Source organism: Nelumbo nucifera, chromosome 3, assembly GCF_055504915.1.
Source record: "Nelumbo nucifera cultivar China Antique chromosome 3, China Antique-T2T, whole genome shotgun sequence".
NCBI lineage: Eukaryota > Viridiplantae > Streptophyta > Magnoliopsida > Proteales > Nelumbonaceae > Nelumbo > Nelumbo nucifera.
The window spans coordinates 44,701,887-44,727,076 of record NC_142651.1 but is presented as its reverse complement, the minus strand read 5'-3'; the positions used below and the strand labels follow the sequence as shown (position 1 = coordinate 44,727,076).

General features: G+C 37.4%; 1 protein-coding gene and 1 non-coding gene across 2 annotated transcripts; one reads left to right on the top strand and one right to left on the bottom strand.

The window, feature by feature from the left end:
• Window positions 1–1,876: 1,876 nt before the first annotated feature.
• Window positions 1,877–1,948, top strand: TRNAE-UUC (transfer RNA glutamic acid (anticodon UUC)). Its single transcript has one exon. It is a non-coding gene; the product is annotated as a tRNA-Glu (tRNA).
• Window positions 1,949–3,212: 1,264 nt separating this feature from the next.
• LOC104612841 (uncharacterized) lies at window positions 3,213–23,784 on the bottom strand. The gene is made up of 7 exons (XM_010280434.3): window positions 23,431–23,784; window positions 17,681–17,771; window positions 7,173–7,288; window positions 6,782–6,841; window positions 6,631–6,696; window positions 3,656–3,859; window positions 3,213–3,552 (listed from the first exon to the last, which is right to left on the bottom strand). Exons 1-6 carry the CDS (start codon window positions 23,485–23,487, stop codon window positions 3,665–3,667), a joined length of 585 nt encoding a protein of 194 aa, XP_010278736.1. The 5' UTR covers window positions 23,488–23,784; the 3' UTR covers window positions 3,213–3,552; window positions 3,656–3,664.
• Between the last annotated feature and the right edge of the window lie 1,406 nt (window positions 23,785–25,190).

Genomic DNA, 25,190 nt, shown 5'->3' with positions numbered 1-25,190 from the left:
GAGTTGGCATAGGGGTTGTATTGTCCCAAGAAAAGAGACACATTGCTTTCTTCAATGAAAAGTTATGTGAATCCAGGAGAAAGTAGTCCACTTATGACAAAGAGTTCTATGCTGTGGTAAGAGCCTTGAAAACATGGGAACACTATTTAATTGCAAAGGAATTTGTTCTTTATACTGACCACCGGGCCCTAAAGCATCTCAGTGGGCAGAAGCAATTAAGAAGTGATTTAGATGCAAGATGGTCTGCTTTCCTTGACAAATTCCCATACAAAATTATATATAAGGTCGGACAACAAAATAAAGTGGCCGATGCTCTTAGTAGGCATGTAGCCCTCATCAAGACCCTCAATATTGAGATTGTGGGTTTTGAATGCCTAAAAGACCTATACGCCCAGGATGAGGACTTCCAACAGGTATGGGAGAAATGTGTGAATCGACAGCCAGCAGATGATTTCTACATTTATGATGGGTTCCTTATGAAAGGGGAACAGTTGTGCATCCCTTGCACCTCCCTCCGCTAAAAGATCATCAGAGATCTGCATGGGGGTGGATTAGCAGGACACCTGGGAAGGGACAAGACAATTGAAGCACTTAAGGGGCGTTATTATTGGTCAAAATTAAGAAGAGATGTGGCCACTATTGTGAGTAGATGTTATATTTGTTAGACAGCTAAGGAACAAACCCAAAATACCGGTCTCTACATACCTCTCTCCGTTCCTACTATTATTTGGGAAGACTTGTCCATGGATTTTGTGTTAGGGTTGCCAAAAACCCAAAGAAATATGGACTCCGTCTTCGTAGTGGTTGACAGGTTCTCTAAGATGGCTCAATTCCTCCCATGCAAGAAAACAGCAGATGCATCAGCGACAGCCAAATTATTTTTCAGGGAGATTGTCCATTTACATGGGGTACCCAAGACTATCACATCAGACCGAGACACAAGGTTCTTAAGTCACTTCTGGATGACCCTATGGAGGTTATTTGACTCATAACTAAATTTCAGCAGCATAGCCCATCCGCAGACAGACGGACAAACAGAGGTGGTGAACCGGACCCTTGGTAACTTGATTTGCAGTATATGTCGAGAGAGACCGAAACAATGGGATTTCGCCATTGCACAGGCTGAGTTCACCTATAATAATGCAGTACACAGCTCCACAGGTAGATCTTCATTCTCCATTGTCTACATGAAGGTTCCAAATCATGCATTGGACTTAGTGAAGCTACCTAGAGTATCCGATGTCAGTACCTCCGCAGAACAGATGGTGGACCAGATCCAATCCGTCCAAGAAGCCGTGAAGCAGAGACTAGAACAAACCAATGCCAAGTACAAGTTGGCAGCAGACAAGCATCGTCGGCACCAAGTATTTGACGTCAGTGATGAAGTTATGGTATTCTTGAGGAAGGAAAGGATTTCAGTGGGAAAATACAACAAGTTGCAGCTTCGGAAGTACGGTCCATACAAGATCATGAGGAAAGTCAACGACAATGAATACGTCGTGGACTTACCAGATCATATGGGTATCTCTAAGATGTTCAATGTTGCTGACCTTCATCGCTACCTACCAGAGATGACACTTGCATATCCTAGTCACGACTCGGGGTCGAGTTTTTTCCAAATGGGGGAGAATGATGGAGGCCCATCTTCCATGGCTTCTCTACCCCTCATCATTGCTTTCATCTTCAACGTGCTACTTGGCTTTTGTTGCCTTCTCTATCCCTCACCATTTCTCATCCACCTTCCAGTGCTGTGGATTCCGGCGGAGCGATGATGGGTTGAACACGAGAGCAGCCAGTGGCCCAATGGCATCATAAATTCTGTATTCCAGTCTTTCAATGGGTAGTTATATATTTCAGTGTTTCATTTGATCACAATTCCGTTGTCGTCCAGCGGTTAGGATATCTGGCTTTCACCCAGGAGACCCGGGTTCAATTCCCGGCAACGGAATATGCAGTTTTACAAAAATAGGTCTTATTTTTCGTCATCTTAACGAAATCTTATAATAAAATTACCCTTATTATTAAGTGGATCGTGGCCCACCACTAAATGGGCCTCTTTTTATGTAGGCCATTTAGTGGGCCTGTTTCTTCTTTACAGGCCACTGATGGATCATATATGTCAAGAGTTTTTCCCACGGCTGCAAAACGGATGAAATATGTGGATAGATCCAAACTTGATTTATTTCCCATCAGGAGTCGAATTGGATCTTATCTATTGGATTTATATCAGCTTGGAATCGAATCTCGACTGTAAATGAACATTGAATAAATAGAATAAACAAATTAAACTAAAACCATCAAATTATAATACTATGTATTATATTTCAAGATCAAAATGAATTAAAATTACTTGAAACTAAAACCTATTACAATTTAATAAAAACATACCAAATTACCATTATAACCAACTCTACTAATACATGCAATACAAAATTTTACTAGAGTATATATGTTTTAATTGAAATATATCGGATTGGATAGGTGTGGTTCCATATTTGATCGCTTGGAATCACCCTTAATGGGATCAATATGAATTTAAATTTGGACAATTGGATACAATTTGCGGCCCTAGTTCATATCAGCAAGGTTCAAAGTATCAACACGTATAAGCCCGTATTGGCCGATATATATCGTTCCGGGAGCTCCCCAATACGCCTCTACAGAGAGTGTATCGGGGTTCTGACTGGTTCAGGGGGTAAAAGAACCTTAAACCGGCCCCCTAAAAACCGTTTTAAAAAAAATAAAAAAAAAAGTACCAATATTGCCCAAACCAGCGATATTTTAAACCAACATATCAGGCGTATCGATATTTTGAACCTTGCCTACCAGATCTTTGGATTATCTGAGACTCAGAGGTTGTATTGGGTTGTATATATCGTAAATTCCTAAAGCATATATCCGGTGAAACATAGTTTGCCCTATTGATTAAATCAATCTACACCATTCAATCAACCATTCACCTTTTTAGATGGAATGGACTTTTTTTTTTTAAATAATGCCCGAGTTGAACAATTACAATTCAATGCGGCATATACCAGACTGAAATCCAAAGCATCATGGAACCTGCTTGTGAGTTGTGAAATGCAAACAGCCAGTGTTTTCTCAAATGTGGATATCTTCCTAGCTCAACAAAAACTGCAAAACAAAGCAAACTTCTAATAAATACCTACTGCTATCGTAAAACACACTTCATATTCCACGGCCAGGCAAAGGACAAAGGAACCATATTAACATTCTCATCCATTCCCCAGTAGTATACAGGAAGTATTACAGGCAACACTCCAGGCATAAGTTCAACAAAGTTCAATTAAACTTCACAAATTTGTAGGCCCCACATCTTGAATTTTTTTTTTTTGGCTGCATATGCTGATGTTTCTATGTCATAAAATAACAACATAGCTTTGACAATATCAGAAAGCCAGGAGTGTAATAATAGAACTTTAGCTTTGAACGCAATTACAAAATTAAGTCCTGCAATTTTCTGGTACGACTTGGTTGAAACTCCTGTTACCCAGTCATCTTAAGGCAAAACAACTTGAACTTGAGATGAACCTGCAGAGAGATGTGGTAGGTAAGAAAATATGCGAGAAGAGGTTGCCATTGGCCTATTGCCAATCTTATGCAGGAAAAATAACAAATACTCTGGAAAGCTTGCCTGGGTGGTTTAGAAAGAAGAGGTGCCCACTGAAGTGGAGCGTCCACTGGCTTTTAATTCCTTGAGTGTTCCAGCTAACCAGTCCAAACCCTCGTAAAGGCCATCTCCTCTGAGAGCACAAGTTCCCTGGATATGCCATCTTCTGTTCTTGATATCATAGAGTCCCAACCCTTCGCACACCTCCATAGGGGTCATTGCTCCTTTCTTAACAGGAAGAGAAAAATGAAATTATGCACACTTTAACACTGGAAACCTTCACCAAAGTCACAATTTTATGTGTTCATATACCATGTTCATTGTGCACCATTTTGTTAATTCATGTAAATCAACAAGCTATGCATGGCTTAAGGACAGATCCTCTCCTCAATACCCTATAAATATAAACGTTAACTTATGCTTTTGCCTTCTTTTTTTCTTTCATTCTTTCTTGCATAACATAGATTAGCATCTACCAGCACCACTAGGAGTGCAAGTTTGGGTTGCCAGATGCAAAGAATTTCAACTCCGGCTTGAGGCCATTTAAAATTTAACAATTTCTCAACCCAACTCAAGTTGCACTCCTAATCACTAGAACACCGTAATATTAATTGGTCTAATGGCCAAGGTTGGGGTACCATGCCAAAATTTGAAACTTGAAATGGCATTTGGTGACATTCTGATGATACCGATAAAGGTTTATAAAATGAATTATTGATGGCATTCCATTTCCAAGCAAGCATCAACAAAAACAGTAGCATTTAACATTCTGCCATATGGTGTGCTTAGAAATCTGATAAGGTATCAAAGTTCGCAACTTACAAATTATTTTTAAGTATATTTTCTACTATTTTTTTGCATTTATTTATTTATTTTTGGGAGGAAAGGTGGGATGAGGAAAAGAGAATTCACTTGGTCAGTTGGGACCAAGTATGTTCCCCAAAGAATTTCAACTCTGGCTTGAGGCCATTTAAAATTTAACAATTTCTCAACCCAACTCAAGTTGCACTCCTAATCACTAGAACACCTTAATATTAATTGGTCTAATGGCCAAGGTTGGGGTACCATGCCAAAATTTGAAACTTGAAATGGCATTTGGTAACATTCTGATGATACCGATAAAGGTTTATAAAATGAATTATTGATGACATTCCATTTCCAAGCAAGCATCAACAAAAACAGTAGCATTTGACATTCTGCCATATGGTGTGCTTAGAAATCTGATAAGGTATCAAAGTTCGTAACTTACAAATTATTTTTAAGTATATTTTCTACTATTTTCTTGCATTTATTTATTTACTTTTTGGAGGAAAGGTGGGATGAGGAAAAGAGAATTCACTTGGTCAGTTGGGACCAAGTATGTTCCCCAAAAGAAAAAGGAGGTTTGGGGATCAGAAAGCTGAAAAGTTAACAAAACTCTTCTAGGTATTTGGATCTGGAGATTTGGAAAAGAGAAGGAAAGCTGGTGGAGGAAACTGGTAGCAGCTAAATATGACACTGATAGAGGGACTGGGTAACCAGTTCTAATGTCACTTCCTTGGGGTGCTCTCTTTGGAAGAAGATCATGGACATTTATCCCTTGCTGAGTAGAGGTCTGGCTCTGACGTTGGGAAATGGGCAGCGTTTAAGCTTTTGGAAGGACAAGTGATGTACTGAAAGGCCATTGGCAGAGATGTTCCCCCAATTGTTTCTTCTTGCAGACAATCAGGAAGCATTGGTGGCAGAGTGCTATGAAGTCTCAAATAATATCATCATTTGGAGCCCCATGTTCGGAAGAAATTTTCAGGATTGGGAAATCAATCAAGTGAGGGAACTGGAGTGTAGATGGAATATTTTCAGTGAGGTCCTTTGCCAGAAACTTGTTAGAGGGAGACAGGCCTGAATTTCCTGCTGCTGTTATCTGGAATTTGATAGCCCCCACCAAAGTAAATGCTTTAGTTTGGGCGGCTGTCTTGGATAATAGATGCCTGACCAAGAAGAATCTGGTGAGAAGAGGAATGCAGATTCAAGAGTTACATTGTGTGTTATGTGGTCAACAGGAAGAGGAAAATAATCATTTGTTTTTACACTGTTCTGTTTCTATTTCTTTATGGAGACATTTCTTATCTTCTGTGGGTTTATCCTGGGCCATGCCAAGTACAGTGTTGGATCTGCTATGGTGTTGGGATCTCAAAGCCCTATCCAAGTTGGCTAAAAGTGTATGGAGAACTATTCCTGCAGCTGTGATCAGCACCATCTGCAGCCAGTCAGTGGGACTTCTTGAAAGTTTGTTTATAATTCATTCTTTTCTCTTAAGGGATAAGGTTATCTTTTAATTACCAAAAAAAAGTAGAATTTTCAACCTCATAGGTTAAATATGTAGTTTTTACAAACCCATGGGTTACACAGAATTTTCATTTTGGTAAAGACCAAAAAGAATGTCATCTACTCATCTCCATGCTTTGGTTACTTAGAGACCACTTCAACTACAAGGAGGTAAATGCCATCTCTTCACTTCCAATGGGACATGATCCTTGTCTACTTACTCTAGGAGTTCTAAGGCTTATAATATTGAACTGTTTGTCTTTGTCACATTTGAATGTTCAAGAAGACCTTTGATGAGCTATCTGGCTGCACTGGTTTCAAAAATCCAGAAAAAGCACCAACATTCTAGACGTTTGTCTGTCTAGGGCAGAAAGCAAGCGCATGCAACCACTTGGGGAGGGGTGGGGGAAGGAAATAACTGAAACAGAAGTCAATGGAGACTGAAGTTCAAACAATTGGATAGCACAGACAGCTCTAAACCTGAGGAGAAATATATAGTCTATAAGGCAGTGAATGACATGCATGAGCTGCATTTAGCATGCAAGTTGTGTTTAAGGACATAGCTATGCATGATTGTTGTTTATCTGAATGTGCATGCACAAGTGTACTTTGTTGTCTGTGTGATTGAAAAGCAATTGATTTTAAAAATGAAAAAAAAAAAAAAAAAAAAAAAACAAGCAATTATCTGAACAGACCATGTCCTGTTTATTTGCGAAAACCAAGATGACGCTGTTCAACATGAAGGGATCACTGATGATAGCCTGAAATAAAATAAATAGGCCAAGTAAGAAACTATGGTCAGAGTCAGAAAAACCAAAATTAGAATAATAATGAAGAAAATAGAACCTGAAACTCTAACTTTGCTTTTCCAATTCTTTCCCTGTCCAATGAATCAACAACATAGATCTGCAATGCAGAATATATCAATAAAGTATAAACCCAAGTCACCAACCAACCCCGCCCCCCCCCCACCCAAAAAAAAAAAAAATCAAGAGAGAAAAGCATAAAAAACTACTTTGCATACACAAAGTGAGCAAGACAAAATGTTATTACAATTATTAGCTTTTTGCAAACAATATATACAATTACAGCTTCAGTTTGAGACAAAAGAGAATTAGCAGCTATCACAGAAGCACAGATACATTAAGAGAAGCTACCAAGATATTAAAACCAGTAGCATTAACTGAAACAACCAGCAAGAATCCCCATTGCGATATATAAGATTGTTAATCATTACCAGTCCATCTGTGTTATTAAAGTAATGCCTCCATAGTGGCCTAAGTTTCTCCTGTCCACCTACGTCCCACACTGTGAAAATCACATTCTTATACTGAACTTTCTCTACATTGAAACCTGCATAAAACCAGAAAAAATAATAACACAATCAATATTATGCTTTAAATGATGATGATTCTGCCGCAAAATAAAACTATCTAGCATCAATAATACTTGAAAACCCAACCTAGGGGAAATAATTTACGAGATAACTGAAAATGTTCCCTTTTACCCTAGAGGGTAAAAAGAACTCTTTTTTCAAAGTCCCAAGTCAGCCTCCTAGTCCTGTTGGCCCTCCCTTCCCGGTTAAGGAGGTTTGGTGCAGACCTATTCCCTCTAGAGTTGGTAGTTTTTGTTGGGAAGCCTATCTGGAAAGAATCAACACTGGTGATCTGCTCCAAAAGAAAAGACCCAAGACTTATTTATCCACTTACTGATGTGTTCTTTGTAAAGCGGAGGGGGAGACTGGTTTTCACCTATTGGTGACTTGCCGGCTTGCTAAGTCCATTTGGGGGTGGGCTCTTTCCCTTTTTGGGTGTAGCTGGAATCCTCCTTCAAATTTGCAAAGCCTCTTCTCCCCTTCTTTCTTCAGGTGCCGTTGGAAAAGGGGAAGGACCATGTGGAGATGTTTGAGAGCTGCAGTTCGTTGGGCCCTATGAGAGGAAAGGAATTCCAGAATCTTTTCTGAGGTAGAAAAAAGTATTTAAGAACTGAGAGATTTGATTCACATAAGGGTTACTCAGTGGATGAAATCGCCTGAGCTGTTTACAGTCCAAAGCAATCTTGTGTGTGTCCTGGACTCCCCCACCAGCTGGCTTCTTAAAACTGAACTTCGATGGAAGCAGTAGGAGGAATCCTGGACAATCGGGGATTGGAGGTGTGTTAATAGGCTTGTCACTGCCATGTTCTCCGGCCCAATTGGGGTGGGTGACTCTCTCAGGGCTGAAATACTTGCAGTTTTGGAAAGAGTTCAAAGAGCCAAGGAAATGAATATAAGAAAACTCTTCATTGAAGGGGATTCAGAGGTGGTGGTAGGGTGGCTGAATAAAGAAAATAGCAGTCTATGGATGAAGTAATGAGACGAGAAAGATTAGGTGGCTGGTTCAGGAGATGGAAGTTAAGGTCAGCTAACTCCTTTGCGGATGGATTAGCTAAGCAAGGAGTCGTGAGGGAATCAATGTTTTGGGCACAAGTGTAATTTTTCCTTTTTGTTCTTAGGAGTGTTTTGCTCCCTTTGGAAGATAAGAAAGTTTATCTTCCTCTCTGTAGTTCTTTTGTGATTAAGTAATGAAATGTTGTTATTGATAAAAAAAAATAACTCTTTAGTTCTTTAAAGAGTATGCAGCAAATATTCTTTAAAGAGCCTGATCAATCAATAACTACATTAAGTATGCAGCAAGTATTCTTACAAAAATGTTACCCTTTTATTCAAGAGGGAAACTCCACCAGTATCATTCATCCCTCCCCAGGACATATAGTCCGCCAAGGATATATCAAAAAATTCCACTGTGGATGCCCAAAATAAAAATTTTCAGCACCCAACCCAACAAAGTGCAGAAAATGGAGTAGCTGATGCTAGGAAAGGAGCTAATAGGGAGCAACTGTATGTTGGGTTGATAACTTAGTTCACTGCAATTAACAGAAAAGGGATTAGGTAGCTGTGGCTAGCCTAACAGCTAGATATGCATTCATCTGTAAATACATTTCTTTTCTCATAACCAATAAAATTTTTCACTGTTATAAAAAAAAACAAAGTTAGGCCAGCCCCTCCTACCTTTCCCGAATTTAGATACGCTATTGACTCTCATGGGGGATGACCTCCCAGAACAGAACTCTTTGGTTAACCCCCTTCTTAGCTAATGCCTCAGCTAAGCTATTGGCTGACCTCTGAATCCAAATGAAAGTTGCCTGCAATTCCCTAACCAACTCTAAAGTTTCTCTATGTGTCTGTTTCCCAAGAAGTATTTTTGTTGTTTTTGAGCCAGTGTATAACTACCCTTGAATCCCTTCCACCAATGAATCCTATAACCAAGAATTTTTTTCCAAGCTCAACCCCTGAAAAACAGTGAACTATTTGCCCTTGTAGAATTCCTATAACCTATAGGCCCATAAAACATGGAAATAATGGTAAAGTATTGAATTGCATTGTAATATGAAACATGGAAATAATATTTCCTTGAATTTTTTTTTTGAAACAGGAAATAATATTTCCTTGAATGTTCCTATAGACTCAACTCCACTTTTGCCTTACAGTCCTACGCAGTGTTTTAAAAGGCGTGGGAGGCGTACACCTGGAGGCGCACCTCCAGGTGAGGCGCCCCCAAAATGCCCTAAGGCATATGCCAGGGGCGCTGACACCTCCAAGGCGTACGCCTTAGGTGCAAGAGGTGTATGCCTCGTACGTTTTTTTCATGAGGCGTGCTATAGGTGTACGCCTCATACATTTTTTTCATGAGGCATGCGTATGCCTCATGCGCCTCATGCACACCTCATGTAAAAAGACAGAAAAAATAAGAAAAAAGAAAAGGAAATGAAAGAAAAAGAAAGGGAAGGGGGAGAAAAAGAATGAAAGAAGAAAAAAAAAAAGAGAAAAAGAAAGAAAAGAAAAGGGAAGGGAAGATAAGGGGAAAGAAAGACCCCCCCCCCCTTCAAGTAGTGCTATGCATCTTCATTTTTCTTAATATAAAATATTTTTATTAAAAATAAAGAAAAATGAGATTTTTCTTTCTCTTCTTCCTCCTCCCTCCTCCTCATTGTATTTGGGAGGCTTACGCCTCTTACATTGCCCAAACAACAATCATCAAAATTTAATTTAATGAAGTGCTGGTGAGATAACAGAAATTCAATTATAGTACTTACGATGCTGATTTTTTCTTGTCTGCATGGCAGTAGTCCACTAAAATCACTCCTAATAAAGTGTTGATCCACCTCAATAAAGTGTTGCCAGCATCATATCTTATGAAGAGACAGTCTTCCTGAACAATATCTTCTGAAGAGAATGGGTGAAATATCTTCATGGACTTTACCTAATATACCAATTTCACCAAAATGTTTTCTATCAAAAATTCTCTTGCAAGGGTTTCTCTATTGGAAATTCTAGGGGTCAACAATTTCATCTAAAAGGATTTCCTTCAGTTTCTTGTTTTATTATATATACTTGAAATCAGTGGTAGAGCCAGGAACTTTCTTTTGGGGGGCTAAGTTATATAGATATTTTTTTGGTTTATGGTAATAAAAAAATTATGTTAAGTATATCTATTGGTCATAGGCTTTGTGGCAAGTCCCAAATCCTGTATACATTCTCAATGTAATTGACTTAATTTTTCCTATGGTCTGATTTCTTGGCAAAAACAAGAAAATGAGATAGAGAATAGATAGGGCTTGGAGAGAAATAGTGTAGGAGGTTTTGGGTCTATTATGGGTTTTTATGAAAGAAAAATAAAACAATGTCTTTTTTTATAATTTTGGGAGTTAAGTGGAGGGGCATTAGAGAGCACTCCTTAACATTTTAATGGGACCTTTTGTTTTGTTTTGTTATTTATTTATTTATTTATTATTTTTTTTTGGGGGGGAGGGGGGTAGCTAGGACCCACTTTATTAATGTGTTACTACACAAAGGTCTGGTTTTAACAAAATGTTTGGGGGGGCCAAGGACCCCCCAACTTTATACTTGGCTCCGCCCTTGCTTGAAATATTGCTGTAACAGTCCTAGGTTTAGATTGAAATCTGTTCAAGAAAAGAAAAGAGAAAAGAAGAAGAACAGAGGAGAAGAAGAAGAAAAGAAGGAGAAGAGAAGAAGGAATGAGACGAAGAGAGAGTAGAATGAATAGGTTCTGTTGCCCCCTTGGCTTTTATATTACTTAAGAAAAAGGTAATACAATGACAAAAATACCCCTGTCAACTGTGATAGAGAGAAAAACAAGAACAACAGCCTGAAACAATTACAAATAAAGATGGAGAGCATATATCTGCATATAAAAACATATAAAAACAATTAAGTATCCCTGTCTACATCTCTACACTGCCCCTCAAGTTGGGAATAAATATTGAGCATCCCCAACTTGCGTAAATCTGTTTCCATCCTGACTTTAGTGACTGTCTTGGTGAAGAAATCAGCAAGCTGCATATCAGAGGCAATATATGGCAAGCACACTCCTTGGGAGGCAACTCTCTCCCTAATAAAGTGTTGATCTACCTCAACGGGTTTTGTCCTATCATGTTGTATTGGGTTATGGGCAATATTAATAGCAGATTGATTGTCAAAATACAACATTAAGGGCTTCTCATGCTCAATTCCAAGTTCTTCAAGTAAAGATCACAACCATAGATATCTGTATTCTGCTTCAGCACTTGAACAAGCAACTACATTTTGTTTCTTACTTCGTCATGAAACTAAATTTCCTCCAACAAAGGCACAGTACCCAGAGGTAGACTTCCTATCATCTACACATCTAGCCCAATCCGCATTAGTGTGCACCTCAATCTTTATATGGCCATTATTCTTGAAGAGTATTCTGCAACCTAGACACATCTTGAGATATGCTAGGATCCTCTCAATAGCCAACAAATGAGTGGTTCTTGGAGAATGCATGTACTGACTAACAACACTGACAGCATAAGAAATGTCAGGCCAAGTCAGAGAGATAAAGGAGTTTCCCAACCAGTCGTTGATACATGGTCTTTTCATCAAGGAGTTCACCTTCTTCTACACTTATCTTATGATTCAATTCAATGGGAGTATCTGTAGGTTTAACCCCCAATTTTCCCGTTTCCTCCAAAAGGACAAGGACATATTTCCTCTGAGAAATGAAAATACCATGCTTAGATCTAGCCACCTCAATTCCCAGAAAATATTAGAGATGACCAAAATCTTTCACCTCAAACTCTTTGTGAAGTAATTGTTTTAGGGAATTAATCTCATCAACATCATTGCCTGTTACCACAATATCATCCACATATACATCAAGGAGTGCCAAGGAGGAACCACCCCTGTTGATGAAAAATGTGTGGTCTGAGTGAACCTACATATACCCAAATTTCTCTAAATCATGTCTAAACCTACCAAACCAAGCCCTTGGAGATTGCTTTAAATCATACAATGCCTTCTTGAGTCTACAAACTTTCTTGCTTGCATTTGCATCATAAAAACTGGGAGGTAACTCCATATACACTTCTTCCTGCAAAACACCATTGAGAAAAGCATTTTTGACATCCATTTGGAATATGTGCTATGAAAAGTTTGCAACTAATGATAACAGAACACGGATAGTGTTCATCTTAACAACTGGTGCAAAAGTCTCAAAGTAATCAATTCCATAGGGTTGTGTGTAACCCTTTGCAACAAGATGGGCTTTATATCTTTCAACTTATCCATTTGCATTATGCTTCACAGCGAACACCCATTTGCACCCAACTGGTTTCTTTCCTTCAAGTTGATCCACTAGCTTCCATGTCTCATTTTTAATGAGTGCATTCATTTCCTCCATTGCATCCTTCCACTTAGATACAGAGAGAGCTTCCTACATAGTTTTAGGAATGGATATAGCAGAAATGGATGCCAAATAGGATTTATAGGATGGTGAAAGGTGGTCATATGAGAGAAATTGTGATATGCAATTAGCAGTGGATGTGATACATCTTTGTTTCCTCTTACAAACTGCAATGGGAAGGTCAAGATCATCAGTAGAAGGCAATGGCTCCGTGATGGTAGTCTGAAGAGTGGAAGGTGAAGTTGTAGTAACTAGATCCTACTGTAGAGGAAACTAGAACTGGCCTGGGCTGAACAAGAGAACCAAAATTAACTTACCTCCACCTCCTATGGAAAACCCTCAACTCCTTACATTTATAACAATGATCCTCCTGACACAATTCCTTTTCGAGAACAAGGATAGGAAGAGGAACTTCAAGAACAAACACACCTCTCTCATATCTCTCCCCCTGAGATGAAACTCCTATATAATAAGGAACATTCTCAAAAAATGTAACATCCGTAGACATAAACTAAGAACCAGAAGTTGGATCATAACAGCAATATTCATTTTGATTTTGTGCATAACTGAGAAAAATGCATTTGGAGGCTTTAGGATCAAATTTAGAATGATTAGGCCCCAAAATCTGAACAAAACATGTGCACCCAAAGACTTTAAGATGAATGGTAAACAAGTCTTTTTCAGGGTATAATAAAGTGAAAGGAGCTTTCATACCTAGTACACAAGAAGGAATTCAATTAATGAGATACACAGCCATATGAATTGCATCCCCCCAAAAATGTATAGGGACATTTGAATTTAGCATAATGCTTCTTGTAACCTCAAGGATGTGACTGTTCTTTCTCTCAGCTACCCCATTTTGCTGAGGGGTACGAGGACAGGTTCTCTAATGAATAACCCCATATTCAAGGAAGTACGAGTTCAATGATTTAGTGAAGTACTCCTTGGCATTACCAAATCTGAAAGCTTTGATTCTAAACCCAAATTGAGTGAGAACCATTTGGTGAAAAGCACGGGTCAAAATAGGGACCTCATAACGGGAATGCATAAGATAAACCCAAGAGAAACAAGAATAATCATCAACAAATAACAAAAAATACTTGTATCCCCCCATAGCAGTGATATGATATGGTCCCCAAGCATCAGTATGCACAATTTCAAAAGGAACAATGCTTCTTTTATTACTCAAAGTATAGATTGATCTACAATGTTTTGCCAACTCACAACTTTCACACTTTAGACCAAACACTTGGATTGATTCAAACAAAGTAGGAAAAGGATTCCTTGAAGACCAAAAAGTCAAATGACCTAACCAATTATGCCAGAGCATAATCTAACTCACAAACTGAGAGACGAAAGACTTTCCAACACCTTTATTTCTTCTAGGTGGATGCTCAAGAAAGTAGATCCCATTCGCTTAATGGCCAATCTAATCACCTTCTTTGTCACTAGATCCTGGAAAACACAATGATAGGAAAAAGGCCACTGAATAATTTTGACTTTAGTAATGCTACTAACAAAAAGAAGGTTAGTACTAAGTTTGGGCACATGTAAAGCTGATGATAAGGAAAGGGTGCCTCTACCAAAGGACAAATGATAAGAAGAAAACAATGAGGCAAAACTGGTCATATGGTCAGAGGCTACCCGAATCTACTATCCAAACAAGACCAGTGTTACCTGGAGTTGAGGCATGACAAGCAGTAGCTCTTGTACTTGAGTGAGCAAAAGCTGAAGTAGAGGTAGAAGGACCAGAGGTAGACTGGGATGGTCCAATAATGCCAGCTTCATTCTTCAACTGTGTCAAGGCTTCCCTGGCAGTAGCCAAGGCATCCAAGGAAGTAGATCTAGCTCCAGTAGAGGGTGAAACATCTATAGCAGTGGCAACATTTGTGCTTCCCTTCTTATTCTTAACTCTTGAAGGTGCCAACTGAAGATAAAACTTCCAACAAGTCTCTTTAGTGTGTCAAGGTTTCTTGCAATAGTCACAAATGACCTCCATTTTTTCTTCCTTTCTTACCTCTCTCTCCTCATCACTATAATGCTTCAACTTCATAGTTGCTAAAGCTTATTCAATTTGGGAATTGTGTAACATAACTTTCCTTCTACTCTCCTCACTACACACTAAAGAATATGCTTGAGACAAGGAAACGCTTTCCCTAGTAAATTGTTGTTGTCTCACAATATCATATTCAGAATTTAGCCCTGCAAGGAATTCAAAAACCCTATTTCTTTCCACTAATTTGTTATATGTTGTTGCATCCTTTTGACTTTCCAATTCAATTGTTTCCAAGTGATCAATTTCATGCCATAGAGACTTCAAAGTTGAGAATTAAATCAAAACAGGTTTCTCCCCTATTTCAGATTTGCCACTTCAATTTTCAGCTCATAGGCCCTTGCTACATCAAGGGGCTGAAAGTAAGTTTCCTTCATATTATCCCAAATGTCTTTAGCAGTCTTTGCCCAAAGATAGTTTCTACTGATATGAGGCTGCATTGAGTTGCAAAGCCAAGTCAAGACTAGGTAAATTTCTTGAACCCACTTTGCATAGGAAGGGTCTTCCATGGCTGGCATCTTAGTGTCACCATTTACATACCCTAACTTACCCCTTCTTCCAATGGCCATCATTGCAGATTGATCCCACTCAAGATAGTTTGCTCCATCAAACTTGATGGTCGTAATCTGGAAGGAGTTGCTGTCTGTCACACTACCAGCCCCTACAAGTTCTTCCCTGATTGATTTAAACTCATTTCCAATATTCTCCATGCTGGACCGAACAAGATATCACACTTCTCGGTTCTTTTCTGATAAAAAGAAATGATTTCTTTTTAAAAAATCAGCAGTCAAGCTGTAACCAATCAGACACAACACAAAACTGGTTGTTCCAACAAGGAAAAACCCTAGAAATCAGAAGAGAACACAATCAAACAAGTATCTCTGATGTTTGCAGTCGATCTCTAAACAAATAAAAAAACTACCCAGAAAATATTGAGTGCCACCTTCAACCTGAGGTTTAACCCCTAAACCTCAATCGAACAAGTATCTCTAGTTCTTCCTGATAACTGGGCAAAACAGAAATAAAAAAAGTGCTATAACAGTGAACCAAACTCCATCGACCTCCAAGAATCAGGCAAAAAAAGGTCTGAAACTCCAGCCCTAATAGAGTCTCATGCAGCCAGCTGGGCTAAGCATACATGAGACCAAAACCTAAACCTGCTCTGATACCAACTTGAAATATTGTTTTAGAAGTCCTAAGTTTAGTTCGAAATCTGTTCAAGAAAAGAAAAAAGAAAAGAAGAACAGAGGAGGAGAAGAAGAAAAGAAGGAGAAGAGAAGAAGGAATGAGAGGAAGAGAGAGCAGAATGAATAGGTTCTGCCGATTGTGAAAAGGTGATACAATGACAAAAATACCTCTGCCGATTGTGACAGAGAGGAAAACAAGAATAGCAGCCTGAAACAATTACAAATAAAGATGGGGAGCATATATCTGCATATAAAAAACATATAAAAACAATTAAGTATCCCTGTCTACATCTCTACATATATTACATTATTTGTGTACTTCAATATTTATTTATTGGAGAGATCTCATATTTGCCATCTGTGTCAATAGTTTTATGTTGGTTATGACTTTATTCTTCATGTGGAGAAGGGTAATAACCACTTTCAGTTTGCATGTAATGTTGTCATATTGCTCTAAGCAGGTTGCATGAACTCTACAGGTTCTATCAAGGGGTAAAACTTCTAGATCCCCTTCCTAGGTTATTTTGTTGCTCTATTAATAAAATTTAAGGTGGCAATCCCTTCATCTTAGATGTTTGAAGCTATAAAAGGGAGCACTCAGAGGCTGCAAGGGGAAGATTCCATTGGTTTATTCACGACATATAGGACATTCCACTAGAGCTGAGGCATTTTCACTTCTTCAGGGCTTACACTTGCTAATGACCCTAGGCTGCATGAGGGCTGACATGGAGGGTAATTCATAATTGGTGATTAGGATGGAAGACAAATGGTGGGGACAGACTGTTGATTTTGTCATATTATTAGAGAGGCAAGTTATGAGCTTCAAGTGTGAATATCTTGTTCAAATAGATCTGAGAATCAGCCAAAACTCTAGCAGATTCATTAACTAGAGAATGGTTAGGGAGGGAAGAGCTACATTGGGGTCCTCTCGAGGCTTAGGCTAAGGGTTTGTTGTATTGTAAATGGGAGAGCCAGCATGATCTAGTCTCTTGTCCTCCCATCCTATAAGCTCTCTCTTTATACCTTATTTTTTTATCTTTAAAAAATTCTCTTTGATCTTGTTATGAACCAAAAAGAATTCTTCTAATTTCCTAAACATTATCAAGCAAATAAATTAAAAGAGGGTAACATTTCCCACAACATGACTTCTACCACTATTTGAAGCTAATAGTCCTTCTGTTTTATGAATGAAGGGCCATTCCACAATGATGGTCCAGGATATCTAGGGTCTTGGTAGGGGAAGACTCTTATAAGACTTAACATTTAGCTTTTTTCTTTGTTGCACAAAGTGGCTTCTCTCAGATTCAAACCAAAATTCTTTGATCAATAACAAAGAGATTTATCAATGGTCGAAAAAGTGAGGACACAAGCAATACAAGGATGCTTTTATAGATTTACAATGATAAACCCATCAACTTTCGGCTTCTTGTAATTATTCAAATGTTCTTTGTCTCCTCATCTTTTTTGCCAAAATCTTAAATGATGATGTTGAAGTGGCTTAGAAGATTTAAATTAAAGTTATTTGATGTCTTTTTCTTAATTGTTTGCATTCTTTCCAACTCCTTCCCTCTCAACCCCAACATTTGCTGTAATTAGAATAGCATATTAATCCAATTAATCCTATCAGATCAAAAGTAAATTTTGATTAATTCATCAATCCAATAGCATTGTCCTGAAATTGGAAAATAAAATGCAAATTCGTGGCAGCAAAAATACAATTGCCAAACACAAAGTAACCTACCTATTGTTGGGACAGTTGATAAAACTTCTCCAATGTGCAGTTTGTATAATATGGTTGTCTTACCCGCAGCATCCAAACCAAGCATCACAACCTAAGCCAGCTCAATGGAGAAATATTAATAAGAAAAATGTTTCAGGGTCATGGAAAGCAAGCACAGAATATAAAATGAAAATGGCCAAAACATTGTTGGAAACAAGAAAGAAATGTACAGAATTTTCTAAGAAACAACTTCAAGAAAAGCAAAAAGGTAGATGATATAAAAATGGATACAAGTATTGGAGTCAAAGCCTTGCCTAGGCAAGTTACCTAGGCACTTTGGAGGACTATTGCCTAGGTTACCAACTAGGTGGGTTGTATAGATATAAACACCTTATTGGATGCAAATAAACGATCACACCCCCTTTATAAGTATCTGCAACATATTTTGGGCCATAAGTAAAGATAAAAAATTAGGGCTCTTAATCCCTGTATATGTATTTATTCATTATTTTGTACCAGGCAGGTTATTCAAAAGTCGTCATTTCTTTTGAAATTCAGTGTGTGTGATTTGTTGTTAAATCATTTATTGATTTATTTTATACACTACTAGTTTATAATTAACAAGTTATTACATAATACATGCATACAATTATATATTTGTACTGTAAAATATGTATATATTTATTTATTTTAGTGGTGCAATCTTCATCCACCAGAACCAACTTCCAAAAGGAGTGGGCACGTCAGCCAGTAAATCAAGTAAAGCTCAATTTTGATAGGTGTTGCTTGGGAAACCCAGGTAATTCTAGCATATGAGGTGTGTGTAGGGATTGCCACAGGGCTGTAGTGGCAATATTTTCAGGTCCCATAGGGTTTGGGGACTCCATGAAAGCAGAAATAATGGCTATACTACAAGGCCTAAGGCTAGATAAAAAATTAAACATACAATGGTTAGTGGTGGAAGGACTTGTGGTAGTATAGTTAAAGAAGGATAGCCAAGGTAGATGGCAAAACAGGCACATTTTAAAGGAAATCAAACACCTAGCAAGGGAATTGCAAGTGTCAGTTAATTGGATTTCTAGATCTATAAATAGTTTAGGTGATTCACTTGCAAGATAAGGGGATAAACTGGGAAGTGGGAACAACTATTTTAGGGGGTAATTAGTGAAGATTGTATGAAAAGCCATATCTTAAAGTGAAGAAAGGGGTTATGTTGTGCATGCCGGCCTAACGGAGAAGCAAATCTCGTTGTATGTAGCATTCTTTGTTACAATCAATAAAATCATACTTTTAACAATAAAAAAAGGACATGACAGAATTATTTTGCACTTTTGACATTTAGCCAGAACCAGTCTCAAACGTTCTTCATTAAGTTCAAAGCCAAAGTTCAGAACCATTTCATCAAGTATTTTGGAAGGCAACAAGTAACCCTATTCTCCTTCTCTTCATTGATTGAATATTGGCTGCTGAAAGATCTAGCAAACAATGGCACATCCTTTGGGCAGTGTTATCGGGACACCTTGAAATTAAAGGGTTTAAACGTGCCACTGCTTGGACATTGTGCTGACACTTGGCACTTGGTACATGGTATGACACTTCTTATAACAGTTTGATGATGCTCCAACTGAAGTCAGCAAGAACCCTTGGCATCTGGCACTCGTATATAATTACAAGAAAGATACATCCAGTAGTGAGTTCACACTCTGCTTTTCTTATTTTCAATATATTTTTAAACTGCTTATGTAATTAAATGTCATTTATTACAATGTCCCCTGTCACAATTTCTGGAAGTTGATGTGATGGATACCCATGGTACATACCAAGGTAATACTACCTTTGCAACTTTATCTTTTTCTTTTTTGATCAATAATTAGTAATTGTATTAATTCAGAAACTCAATGCATCAACAAGAATATAAAGAAGGCCAAGAAACAAAAATTTTCATTTAAGTCAGATTTGCAGCAATTCCAGGCTCTGGTATTCCCATAGTTGTCAAGGCGACGCCTAGGTGACAAGGCGCCCTTGAAGGCTCACCTCGCCCAGTCGCCAAGTAGGTTTGTGCACTATGTTATAAAATACTTTTATATTTTTTATTTTTTGACATTATAATTATAAAATAGGCATTATTAAACTAGAATACTCATTTTATGTGTTTATGTACTAATTTCATTTTATTATTTTCTTATCTGTTAGGGTTTAATCAACACAAACATTGCTAACTGCTGTATTGAACCCATGGTTCAAAGTACCAAACTACCGATACACCTCTGTGTATCAGCAGAGGTGTATCAGTACTTATAATGATACTCCCCCTATTTTTTTATTTCTTTGGTTTTCAATTTCATTTTTAAATATATATATTATTTTAAAAATGGGTTCCCTTCCCGAAAACAGCAGTAAACATGTGTATTGGGGTGCCAAAGATACAATACAATACAATACACCTATACGGGCATATCATATCGAAGTTTTGATCCTTAATTGAATCCTCAAAGATTTCAGAACCTGAACCAAGCAAGGGAAGAACTTAAAATTTTGTCTAATCAACACATTTTCTTCTTACAGATCTTCTTCTTCCACCTTTTCTTTTCTTCTTTTCCTATAACAAAAGTAGGGGTTCGGCCCCTATATTTTTTGAATTTTCTTTCCTTTGTTCCTTTTCTTCTCATAAAATGTTGATTTTCTAAACTTAAAACATGAAATCTATACCTCTCTTATGAAAATTATGGATAATTATTAAGGAAATATGGTTATGGAACCTAGGGAACTACCCTAGGATATATGGTTTTACTTAAAAAAAAAAACATCACCTAGGTGACTAGGCGACTAGATGACAAGGCGCCCCCTGTTGCCTAGCCTCGCCTTGGCGCCTTAAAAACTATGGGTATTCCCAATAAAAATTGTTCTCTCTTCACTCCAGGTTAGGCCAAAGTGTCATCTATTAAGTTAGCTGAACAAGGAATCCATCTGAATGTGCAATTCAAATTGGATGCCAAAGCAATGGCTTCTCTGATCATCTGTGTCAGCCTCCAAGGACCCACATCTTTGTTCTCCAGCCATCTGAAGACCACCTTACAATTTCCTTCAACCATCAGATCCGACCATCCTTGTGCTTGGGCTAATTTTAGTCCTTTGCAACTTTACTTTTGCTATTTGGTGGTTTATTCAAGACAGAAATAATGGATTTTTTTAAGAAAAGAAGTTTCAAAGATCAAATCATCAAATCATAGGGAAGGTTGAACATACTATCTTTCTTCATACTTCTATTTATCAGATCTTGAGTGTTGAATTTCTCTAGGCTTTGTAATGATCGGGAGAGATTCCTTGCTGATTTTCTGTTTCCTAAGCTGAGGAGAGAAGATTAGTTGTATATGTTGTATATCAATCAGCCAAAAAGCCCATACCTTGTATCTTTTGTAGAGGGAGGTATGCAGCTCCTATGTATCTTTTTTACCTATTACAAGCTTTTCTTTTAATGTTAACAAGATAAAAGTATGCACAGATATAGAAAGATGCAACAAGCCCCTAGGGACTGAGGTAGAAAAACAGCATGAGTAAGCCTTTATCAAGAACTGTACTAAAAGAAAGTTCCTCTCTTGTCATCCCCATCACCCAAGTGCAATATTATCAGAAAATGAGTTTGTGTATTAGAACTGATTTGCATGCTTCACAAAAATTTGAATATTTCTATTATTAACTCTAGTTTCATTGTCAGAATTGCAACTTGCAATAGGATGGAAAAGTCAGATATGTAAAGAAAAAGTTTTACAGAAGAAAATAACAGAGAAATACAAAAGACTATGTGGCACAACAAAAACATGGCCACTCTGTCTCAAAAAGTTAAAAAAAAAAAGAAACCTAGGTAATATTTTTATAATATGGAAAAATAACCTTCTCACAGAAGTTTATCAAAATTTAGAATCTCAAAAGTACAGTTACATACATCAATCAGTAATGGAAGCAATTGTTATACATTAAATATGCATGCATGTGTGAAGAACCATTTGAAAATGACTAATATAAATTATAATAAGCCTGGTTTATAAAGAAAGCCAAAAATACTGAACACTCACTTTGTGTATTATGAGATCTCAAGTCTCAATAACCTTAGGTTCCACCTTAGCTCTCTAACATAACTAAACTTTTCTATGAAAAAGAAAAATTTTATAAATACAATTTATGTTGTATGATGAGAAAACCTTCCAATTCAGAAAACCTTTTTAGCCTTTATATCCTATGTTTTATAGTATAAAATACTGATCAAGTAAGTAAACCCTAAAGTGAAAGAATTAACCAAAAAGTAATTCTCTAATAACATATTTCATAATGAATTAAAAAACTGTATATGATACCTCCAGCACACCCTGGCTAGAAATCAACTGGAGAAGGATTTTATTATTAAAAATATTCTTTTATCAGGACTGCCCAAGATAGATGGTGTCTTTAGAAACTATGAAGGATCCATTTGCATGAACTTTTCAAGTCCAGTAGGAGAAGGCTGAGCTGCTTGCATTGCTACAAGGGCTAAAATTGGCCTTGTTCTCACACAGGAATGGCCTATTGGTTGAAAAGGTTCCATGTTGTGAATGGATAAGCATCTCTGTCAGCACATGGACCTTTTTCTTGATAAATAACAACACATGGACCTTAGCAGCTTAGACATCTTATAAGGAGGCTAAGTTTTTAGCCAGCAGCCTGAATAGTTTGTCAGGAGGTTCGCAGAGCAGCTAATAACTTGACAGACTCATTTGCAAGAGGAGGGATTGGGAGGCCTGAACTCCTCCAAGGAGATCCAGGCCTAGGAGCACATCAACACATCTGGATTGCTTTGCTACTGTTTTTCCTTCTTGTATGATTATATGCTTTTTGTCAGTTACATGCTGTGTACATCATACATTTGTTCCTGCTGTTAGTCTTCGACACCACTGTTCTTTTCATTTGCTCCTTAATAAATTCATTTTTGATCATTGATATTGGTAAAAACAATATTGCTATCAATATTCTTTACCATTTCTCTCAAAAAAATATTTCTATCAATATGTTTTTAACAGAAATCACTGGGCCTATTACATTCAACAAAACTCAAGTAAGCCTTGTCCCAAACCTATGTGGTCGGTTACATGAATCCTGTTCTTCCCTTTCACTCTTACCCCAAACAATCAAACATTAGTGACTTACCAAATCACACTTGTCTTAATTCTCATTAGTAAATGAGGAAGGGCACAATTCAATCATTATGAACGGACCTAGAAGCAACTTCAGTTCAGCAAATTGCCAAGCAAATATAATACAATTAACTGATCAAAATTTTTTCAGTAAACTATTTTTTCAGGTGTAGGATATCAGCAATAAACTCGACAATAACCAGAATGCACCAATAAATAGCTGAATTTTGCCGCTTCATAAAAATAAAATCCATTGTGAGAATTGAAGCAACGACCTGAGATCAAATCAATTTCACCCATAAACATACCAACCCACTTGCCCACCCATTACCACGAAGTTGAAATTCATAATCATACAGGTAAGAGTAAAGACTCAAGCTCACAAGTACCCGTTTAAAGGGAAGAAAAAGGAAAGGAGATAACAGCAATAAATGCAAACTAGTAAAAAAACTTGAAGCCTCAAACCAACCCAGATAAAAGTACTTGAAACCATCGAAAAAACGATAAGAAATTAATAGATTAAAACCTGCCAGCGAAAAGATGATTAAAAAGCAAACCAGGTAAAATTGAGAGACCAGAGTGAAGAAAAAATTGAGAAGAACGCACCCTCATCTCGGTGTTGCCGAAGAAAGCATCGAAGAGCTTGCGAAAGGCCTGACCCATGGTCGATCTCTGTGTCTGTATGAAACTCTGAAAGCGTCAAAGAGGAAACCTTCTTTTCATGGATAAGAGGGAAGCTTCGATGAGAGTCGAAGTGTTGTTCATGGAAAAATCAGAACCCGTATTAGAGTTGATAATCAGGAGAAAGAGAGAAGAAGAAGAAAATATTTGTTGGCGGAAGATGGGATTGGGAAGCGTTTCTTTTCTTCCTTTTTCTTCTTTCCTTTTATTAAAACAAAAAAAAAAAAAAATATATATATATATATATATATATATAATAATAATAAGAGAATAGAATCTAGAATCAAACAGCGTACGCAGGGTGTTTGTTTTGTGATGCTGCGGAGCCTCTGGTTCATGCGGGCCCACGGCCCACCTTCATTGTTGGACCAGGAGTTCAGAACCAACATTCCATTAAACCGGGCCGAGCTAACATTGGTTATGATACCGGAAAGACATGATATTGAAAATTTTTTGACCAATCTAACCTGTATCATAAATGTGTTGTCTTAACCAATCATGTGCGACTTATCAAAATTTAAGGTAGATTCTGATTGGTGAAAACTCTATTATTATCATGTCTTTTCAATATCATATATTTTCCCACTAAATTAATCATGTCAAAGAAATTTTTTTAAAAATAAATATTGTCCTATGTATTCCAGCAACATAAAAAGCTAGGTTTTTTTTTCGGAAAGCAGATTCATTAACAAGGAGGAACAGTGGGACAAAGTAGGGTGCAGGAAAAGTTCATTGACATTACAAACAGATTGGATTCGATTCAAATTAGGGTAGATTCAAATTTGATTTGATAAAAAAAATCCTAAAGTTTGAATTCAAATTCAAATTCGTTGGATTCTATATTCTCTTGTTCAAATTCGACTTGGATCATTTCATCGGTTAGCTAGTACAAATCCAATTCGATTTGATTGAATAGTCTCACGTCTTTGTCTCTCACTCTCTTCTATGGCTGACCTAGCTTCAACGAATTTGAACAACTAGTGGTGGGAAAGAGGATTTGGAGAATGGGGGCAACAACAAACAACACTATGATTACCGACGAAACTGGAAATGACAAACCAAAAAAAAAATGTGAGGTTTAAGGTGATCTCGGTGGAACTACTGAACTAGAAACGAAAAAGGGAAAATGGAAAAAAATAAATTGGAGAGGGACGAACGATTACTGGTGTTGGATGATGTGAGTGTGTCGAGACCGGCGATGGTGAAGATTGAACGGTGATGGCTTGTGGTGGCAAGCAACAACAACGGCTAGGGTTTTCACTCTTCACTTCTCAGCAATTTTCAGGTTCAAAACAAAAACAAAACACGAAAGCATTGAAGAAAAGGATTTCAGGGTTTGTTTTGTTCGATCATGTTTGATGTCAAACTTCCAATTTTAGGTTTATTTAATTAATAAAATTACAACATATCAATTTTAGAACAAAATGTTAAAATGGGTACAATTGTCTTTTTATAAAATTATAATATATATATATATATATATAGAGGATGGAATTGGATCGAATCCTTTTGGATCAAATTGAGGGTGATTTGAATTCAATCGGAAACCCAAATAAATAATTTTTTTTTGCGATCTGATCCGATCCAAAAGTCCGATAGGGAATATCCGAATTTGCTAATTTTGGATGGGATTCGAGTTCAAATCCGATCAGAATCTGATCCATTTGCACCCCTATACCTCACCA

Bases quoted from the DNA above. Each gene is read 5' to 3' on its own strand.
- LOC104612841 (XM_010280434.3), bottom strand. From the start codon at position 23,487: ATGGGTCAGGCCTTTCGCAAGCTCTTCGATGCTTTCTTCGGCAACACC. The intron at 6,842-7,172 runs GTAATGATTAAC...TCTGCATTGCAG, and splicing joins TTAATAACACAGATGGACTG to ATCTATGTTGTTGATTCATT. The intron at 3,860-6,630 runs GTCTGTTCAGAT...CTTCCTGTTAAG, and splicing joins TCGCAAATAAACAGGACATG to AAAGGAGCAATGACCCCTAT.